Source organism: Vigna angularis, chromosome 7, assembly GCF_016808095.1.
Source record: "Vigna angularis cultivar LongXiaoDou No.4 chromosome 7, ASM1680809v1, whole genome shotgun sequence".
Classification (NCBI taxonomy): domain Eukaryota; kingdom Viridiplantae; phylum Streptophyta; class Magnoliopsida; order Fabales; family Fabaceae; genus Vigna; species Vigna angularis.
In genome coordinates, this window is record NC_068976.1 from 8757573 (window position 1) to 8765195 (window position 7623).

The 7623-nt window shown below is 35.3% G+C and overlaps 2 protein-coding genes across 2 annotated transcripts; one reads left to right on the plus strand and one right to left on the minus strand.

Moving 5' to 3' along the window:
• The first annotated feature begins 669 nt into the window (after positions 1 to 669).
• LOC108338285 (stearoyl-[acyl-carrier-protein] 9-desaturase 6, chloroplastic) lies at positions 670 to 2462 on the plus strand. The gene is made up of 2 exons (XM_017575076.2): positions 670 to 1456; positions 1572 to 2462. Exons 1-2 carry the CDS (start codon positions 860 to 862, stop codon positions 2136 to 2138), a joined length of 1164 nt encoding a protein of 387 aa, XP_017430565.1. The 5' UTR covers positions 670 to 859; the 3' UTR covers positions 2139 to 2462.
• Positions 2463 to 4616: 2154 nt separating this feature from the next.
• LOC108338286 (alcohol dehydrogenase 1) lies at positions 4617 to 7377 on the minus strand. The gene is made up of 10 exons (XM_017575077.2): positions 7226 to 7377; positions 6960 to 7096; positions 6617 to 6663; positions 6139 to 6464; positions 5944 to 6026; positions 5762 to 5837; positions 5609 to 5670; positions 5315 to 5410; positions 5065 to 5226; positions 4617 to 4963 (listed from the first exon to the last, which is right to left on the minus strand). Exons 1-10 carry the CDS (start codon positions 7260 to 7262, stop codon positions 4847 to 4849), a joined length of 1143 nt encoding a protein of 380 aa, XP_017430566.1. The 5' UTR covers positions 7263 to 7377; the 3' UTR covers positions 4617 to 4846.
• Positions 7378 to 7623: the final 246 nt, after the last annotated feature.

The window sequence follows — 7623 nt, forward strand, 5'->3', positions numbered from 1 at the left end:
GTAAAAAAATAAATTTAGTAAATATAAAAAAAAATTATAATATTAAGAAATATGATTTTTTTTATTACTAAACCTTTGATATAAACTATTAAATATAATATTTTAATTTATGTTGTGACAAATATAATTATTTAAAGAATTAAATATGTTTTTATTCTTTAAACATTAACGTAAAATTAGAATTCGTTCTCTTGAAATTTTGATACAATTTAATTCTCATACTCTAAAATGAATCTAAAATAAATTGATATACTCATTTTATCCCAATTATATTAATTTTTAGTGGTGTTTGATTGGTGTATGAGTTGTTTTAATAGTTTGACAGATTAAAAAATCTTTTAACACGTAAAAGAAAAGTTAAAATCATTGAATTAAAATGACTATTTTCATTACCTTTTAAGTCCGAAGTATCAAAATGTATCATAATTTCTTTAAATGAGCTGGCGAATTTAAAGACGCCCACAAAGATGTAAACGATCCACAGAAATCATGATTGACCGGTCTTTGCGTTATTCTACCAAAACCACAGCACCCCCAGTTTTACACAAATCCATATTTATTTAATATGCACACCCTGAAACTTTTGTATTTTCATGCCCTGTAACATTTTTTAAATGACAAAAATACCCTTCCTTAAGTACCTATCACTACCCTTAGAAATGGTATTTTTTTCTTAACCAAAACAACAACTTCTCAATGTATAGAGTCAAATTTCCACAAAAAATTTCATAAATTTCAAAACAACTTATATGGCATTTTCGAAATTATAAGAAAAACAACGACTTATCACAATTCATACCCTTTACAAATATCTTACTCCCCTAAGCAGCACACACAGTTTCACTCAAACAACGAAACCATGCAGATACCACCCTGCAACTCCATCACCACTCAAACACTTGTTCCACGGGCTTATACAACAAGCTCATGCCACCGCCACCTCTTGCCACCGCCCAAAGCCGCCGTCTCCGCCGTCTGCACGGCGTCGCTGAAGGCTCGGAGGACCCACTCAATGCCTCCGGAGAAAATGGAGGTTTTCAAGTCGTTGGAGGGCTGGGCCTCGGAGTGGGTCCTGCCACTGCTAAAGCCCGTGGAGCAATGCTGGCAGCCTCAGAACTTGGTCCCTGACTCATCACTGCCGTTCGAAGAGTTCAGCGAGGAGGTTAAAGCCCTTCGCGAACGCACCAAGGAGCTCCCCGACGAGTACTTCGTAGTGTTGGTGGGTGACATGGTCACCGAAGACGCGCTTCCCACTTATCAGACCATGATCAACAACCTCGACGGCGTGAAAGACGACTGTGGAACCAGTCCAAGCCCGTGGGCCGTGTGGACCCGGGCCTGGACCGCAGAAGAAAACCGACACGGAGATTTGCTCAGAACTTATTTGTACCTCTCCGGTCGCGTTGACATGGCTAAGGTTGAGAAAACTGTCCATTACCTCATCGGAGCTGGGATGGTAAAAAATGTTTTTTTTTTTAATTTCAATTCCTATTAAAAATTGGGGATCTGTTTGGCATTGCAAGGAATCAGTGAAAAATTCATTATTTTGATGGTTTTGTTTTGATGGGTAGGACCCTGGAACAGAGAACAATCCTTATTTAGGGTTTGTGTACACTTCGTTCCAAGAGCGAGCAACTTTCGTGGCGCATGGGAACACTGCTCGGCTTGCGAAGGAAGGGGGTGATCCAGTGCTTGCGCGCATATGTGGAACCATTGCTGCGGATGAGAAGCGCCATGAGAATGCATATTCAAGGATTGTGGAGAAGCTTCTAGAAGTTGATCCCAGTGGAGCGATGCTTGCAATAGGAAACATGATGGAGAAGAAGATCACAATGCCGGCACATCTTATGTACGATGGGGACGACCCTAAGCTATTCGAGCATTACTCTGCAGTGGCCCAGCGAATGGGCGTGTACACAGCCAATGATTATGCAGATATCTTGGAGTTTCTGGTTGGACGGTGGAGATTGGAGAAGCTTGAAGGTTTGACGGGGGAAGGAAAGCGGGCACAGGATTACGTGTGCGGGTTAGCGCCTAGGATTAGGAAGTTGCAAGAACGCGCTGATGAGCGAGCGCGTAAGATGAAGGCGCAGAGTGTGAAGTTCAGTTGGGTGTTCAATAGGGAACTGCTTTTGTGAAATTTGAGTTCAGAGTTGTGTGATGATTAATTAAATTAAAGAGCAGAAAGCCCTTTTGCACATGGAAGTTGTGTCTAATGGGGTTGATTAAGTGATGTTATTACAAGTTTAGGGTAGTAAGTATTAATATTATAGAGTTTTGTTGTTTTGCCTTTTGCTTATAATTAATAAGTAGGAAGGAAGTATTAGCATGGATTTGCGTGTAGTGGACACATTGTTGGATCAATGGTTGGTTGTTTTGGTGGATACAAAACTAGTAGGACTTTTGCTATGTAACGTTTGGTTTTTGACTTCTATTTATCTTATACAGGCATTCACATCCAATGGGTGGTTTTCCTAGAGTATTATTCTCTTGCATAGCTTGAATTTCATTCTTCATAGCTTTAGTCCATTGGGTGATTAACCTACTTTTTCATAGGATTGTGGCTCAGCTGAACCGGAAAGATTGTATTTAAGATGATTAGCATATAGATTTTCACAAGATAAAACACCATTGAGTAAATATATGTTTTTATCTAAACTCTGAATTTCATTTACCTATGACACATTCATGAGTTGATGATGATAATCCTCTAGAAAGAATGGAGCACGACATAGTCTAGAGGATGGATGTAAAGTTAAGAAAATGTAATTAGTGCTCTTAATCCGGTCGACTATAGCGGGTTGATCACTTATTGAGTTAACTTAACCTGGCTTATTTATTAGTGAATCGAGAAAATTCGAACCTGACCTAATCCATCACAGATTGGTTGGTTAAACAGGTTAGCTCACTGACTTACTTAATTATAAGTTTTTTTAATAAAGAAAATTACAATTTGTTTATAATTCAAATTTAAATAATTTTACTCTAAGATGAGGTTAAACTTCAAAGACAATTCAAAATAAAAAAAAATAACATAAAATTTAATTGTAATCCAAAAACAAACCAAAAAAACAAATAAATAAGTTTATAATATTGATAATTTTTGTGTCACTTATTCATTTATTTTAATGAATAAATTTATAATATTTTGCTCTCTTAAAACTTGAAACATTTTTTTCTTTATTCTCATTTATAATATAACAAAAAAATGTTAACTAATAATATTGAAACACAAAATAATAAATAAATAAATTAAACTAAGAGGGTTGGTGAGTCAACCCAGCTCACTACGGGTTCAACCCGGGTGAGCTAGGTTCTAAGCCGGGTTGAAAATTGGTTCGTATAAAAAATTTTCATGTTTTTCAAACCCAATTCGGCTTAAGTCCGTGGTATACCGGGTTGGCCCGCGGATTCTAACCCATTTTGACAACACTAATATTCATTCGCTATGGTGAGATGAATTTGGTTACATGTTTTATGAAGTTGTGATGTAAAATTCATTGAAAACCAAACTATTAAACACATTAGTACATTCTCAAGGAACATGAGGTTGACTCAAGGATCATGAGGTTAGAACTTAGCCCCCCACGAATTTGAGTTGTGTTCTAAGTAAATCGAGTTGAAAATTAGCCTATATAAATGAATTTTATGTTTTTCAAACTTAACCCAGCTTAAATCTGTAATGGGCCGGGTTGACCGCATGTTCCAACCGACAACACTAATATTTATTCATACGATGAGATGAATTTGATCATCTGTTTTATGATTTCTTTATAAACTTGCGAAGTTGTGATTAAAATTAATGAAAAACCAAATTATTAAACACATTATTACATTCTCAAGAAATGTATGGTTGACTCAGATGTTAAAGTAGCAATCAAATAAGTGTCTAGATGTCAAAATAGCAATCAATTCAAATAAGTATATTGGTGCGTAATAGTATCAATAAATGTTGTATATATCTACAAAATATTGTTAAGACCATCGATATTTATTGATTTTAATTTATTAAATCCAAAAATGTGAATAATGAAAAAAGATTGTTTGACCCCTTTAACAATCATTTGACTTTAGTACGTAGTAATAAAATACTCTTAAAAAAAGTAAACTTTGGTAACTGTGAAGAAAAAACTAGAGTGAAAAAACCAGAGAAAGATAAATATCAAATGGAAGTAAACAAATTTGAGTGTTAAAATATAGCGAAATTAGACATTCTGATCATTATCATTCTTTTAGACAGTGGAAAATTAATTAAACTGTAAAATAATTTTTATAAAAAAATTAATTATAATAATAAATACTTATTATAATTTTATTATAAATAATTTTTTATTACATCTAAATAACTTTTTATTATGAATAATTATTCAAATTAAAAAAGTTACTTAAAAAGTGAAATTGAAAAAAATATATATTAAATAAGATAATCTCTTTTATTAATGGTATAAAACTATAAAATAATTTTAAAAAAATAAATTGTATTATAATTTTATTATAGATAATTCTTTCATTTTGTAGATAGTTTTTCTTTTGATCACGCATAGTTATTTGAATTTAAAAGTATAATTATTTGAAAGATAAAATTAACAAAAAAATTGTCTAAAAAAGGGGAAAAATTAATGTAGAAGTAAAATATTAATTAACAATTAAACAGCAAAATTAAAAAGAGACATAAGCAGCAACAAAGGAACAAAGGATCAAATACCGTTTCAGTCTCAACACTCAATCGAAAAAATGACAATCATAATCCTAAAAGAGGATTTTCTATAAAAACTTTATTAACACTTGAAAATTAAGATGGAGACCTCTGTCCTCAACAGCAGAGTGATGAACTATTTCATCCATCTCAGTCTTGCATGCGAATAAGACACCTAATGGACTGTCCTTTCAGCATGTATTCAAAGGCTTTGTTGATCTCTGAGAAGGAAACTGAGTGAGTGATGAACTTATCTACTTCTAGCTCCTGCAATATCCACAAGGATCATGTCAGCAACATTATAAATAAGTGAAGTTTCTCTCATATTGCTTCTGCTAAAGACCACATAAGTCACTGTGTAAGCTTACCCCGCTCAGGTACTTCTCCACAACACCAGGAAGGTCAGTGCGTGGTTTGTAGTTACCATAAAAGGTTCCTTTAAGAGTCCTCTCATTCAGGAAATTAATAGGAGCAGTTTTGAATGCATCATCTTTACTAGGCACACCAACAAGTACAGCAACACCCCAACCCTGAGAATAAGAAATCAAGATTCAGACTTAGGAAATATCTTAATTCAGTGTTTTAGAAACAAGAGATAATGAGTTATGATTCAATTACATCATGGACACATTCAAATGCAGAAACCATGGCCTGGATGCTGCCAGTACATTCAACAGCCCGGTCCACACCTCCATTGGTCATTTCAGCAATTACCTGTTCATCAACATTCACTCCTCAGTCTCTCTTGTTCAAACAAAGGCACTATGATGTTATTTATTTATAATGTTAGAATTGAATGGTTTAACAACGATAGCATTAGAAGAACAGAATTAAGGAAAATGGTGAAACTTTTAAGAGTTTAACTAGTTAAGAAAAGGGTATTGAACTTCAGAAAATTGTTCAAGAACTAACCTGTTGAATAGGTTTATCATGATCCTTTGGATTCACAAACTCGTTAACACCAAACTTCTTAGCTGCCAACAAAAATAAAATCACAAGTCACTATCAATTAGGTTGTGCCGAATCTTTAAACATCTGATCTTTACACATCTGTAAACCTTATACCTTCTTCAAATCTATCTGAAACTAAATCAATTCCAATGATTCTTTTAGCACCGGAAATCCTAGCCCCTTCTGCAGCCTAAAATAGTGATTGAAAATCAAGAGTTGGAATTAATATTAATATTCCTTTATCACATTATCAACTGCTGAAAGAAGCACTATTAAACGCCAAAGGAAAAACATACCGCAAGGCCAACGGCTCCAAGTCCGAAAATGGCAACAGAGGAACCAGGTTTTGGTTTTGCAACATTAACAGTAGCACCAAGACCTACGACATGGAACCAAAAATATTATATCAGAAAATATAATCACCAAGCTAGTTTGCTACATAGAAACATTATATATTTCTGTCTGAACTGTCAAGGTTGTAATCTTCCAACCTGTGCAAATTCCACAACTGAGAACACAAACTTTGTCAAGTGGAGCAGCTGGGTTGATCTTTGCAACACATCCTGCATGGAGAACTGTGTATTCACTGAATGTGGAGGTTCCCAAGAAATGGTGTATGGGTTTTCCATCCTTAGAGAACCTTGATTTACCATCATTGATCATTACACCCCTATCGGTGTTGATCCGGAGGAGCTCACACATGTTGCTTTCTTCTGATTTACAATGTACGCATTCCCCACACTCTCCTGTGAACACAGGGAGGGCATGGTCTCCTGGTTGCAAATGAGTGACACCCTCGCCAACGCTCTCAACAACACTGAATTAAACAACGGAAATCTAATAAGAAATTGCTCATTAATGATAACCCTCTCTTCTTCATTTTCTTACTCTTCAAAGCAGGTGCTAGATGGACAAAAGTAAGAAAGAAAAGTTTGAAATGAATTAAATGGAAAAGTATGATCAAGATACCCTGAAGCTTCATGGCCAAAAATACGAGGAAACAATGGAGTCTGGCCCTGAAGAAACAAAAGGAAAATCAAGTTAGATACTAATGCATTGATGATTCATACGCAATACATGTAAAATTGCTGATATCTGTATCTGTTAATATCCTATTCGATCAAAGCAAATCATATCAGCTGCATGATTTTAATATTTAACAGTAAAAATCACCTATTAAACATTTTTTTTTCTTCTATCACTCTCCCACTATCACATCATGTATCCTATAAATCTAACAGTTTTGAGGGTTTGTTTTAGTAATCTGTATATGATCCCTCTAAAGAAAGATAATGTCTTAACATTTGCAAACCTTGGCTTCCCAAAAGTAAACATCAGTGTGGCAAAGGGAGGTGTAGAGGATCTTCAAACGGACTTCCCCGGCTTGGGGTGGCGCCACCTCTACTTCTTCGATCACCAGTGGCTTCCCTGCCTCCCATGCAATGGCAGCTGTGACAATGTAACAACAAAAAACTGCAATCAGTTGCAACAAAATACATAATGCAGCAAAAATAGAGAGAAGGAAAAGAAAAAGACTATGCTTATGAGCTTATGAGAGTAAAGTATGAAAAGGGTGACCTTTGCACTTGATCGTCTGGCCAACGGTTGAAGACATGGCTGGAACGGAGAAATGAAGAAAGATGAACGAAAAGGAAGATGAAAGATTTTGAATTGCGATGTGAAAGTATGGGTTTGGGGAGGGTATTTATCGTGGTGAGAAAGGGAAGAAGAAAAAACACGGTGAAAAGTGAGCCACAAAACAAAACCACCTCGCTCGTGGTATTGCACGTTGTTCCTGCCGGCGCCATCTTCGAAATCGAATGGTGTTTCTCGATCTGCATGCTCTTTCTGTGTTCCGCTTTCCTCTGCAATCCCGCTAGTGGTTTCTTGCATTTCGCCACGTATCTTTGACCCACAAGACATAAATAGAATTTCTATTTGCTTGTTTTATACCATTCTTTTATTCAAAGAGAAAT

Bases quoted from the DNA above. Each gene is read 5' to 3' on its own strand.
- LOC108338286 (XM_017575077.2), bottom strand. From the start codon at position 7,262: ATGTCTTCAACCGTTGGCCAGACGATCAAGTGCAAAG. The intron at 5,838-5,943 runs GTATGTTTTTCC...TCACTATTTTAG, and splicing joins TTGGAGCCGTTGGCCTTGCG to GCTGCAGAAGGGGCTAGGAT. The intron at 5,411-5,608 runs GTTAGTTCTTGA...GTTGATGAACAG, and splicing joins ATGATAAACCTATTCAACAG to GTAATTGCTGAAATGACCAA.
- LOC108338285 (XM_017575076.2), top strand. From the start codon at position 860: ATGCAGATACCACCCTGCAACTCCATCACCACTCAAACACTTGTTCCA. The intron at 1,457-1,571 runs GTAAAAAATGTT...TTTGATGGGTAG, and splicing joins ACCTCATCGGAGCTGGGATG to GACCCTGGAACAGAGAACAA.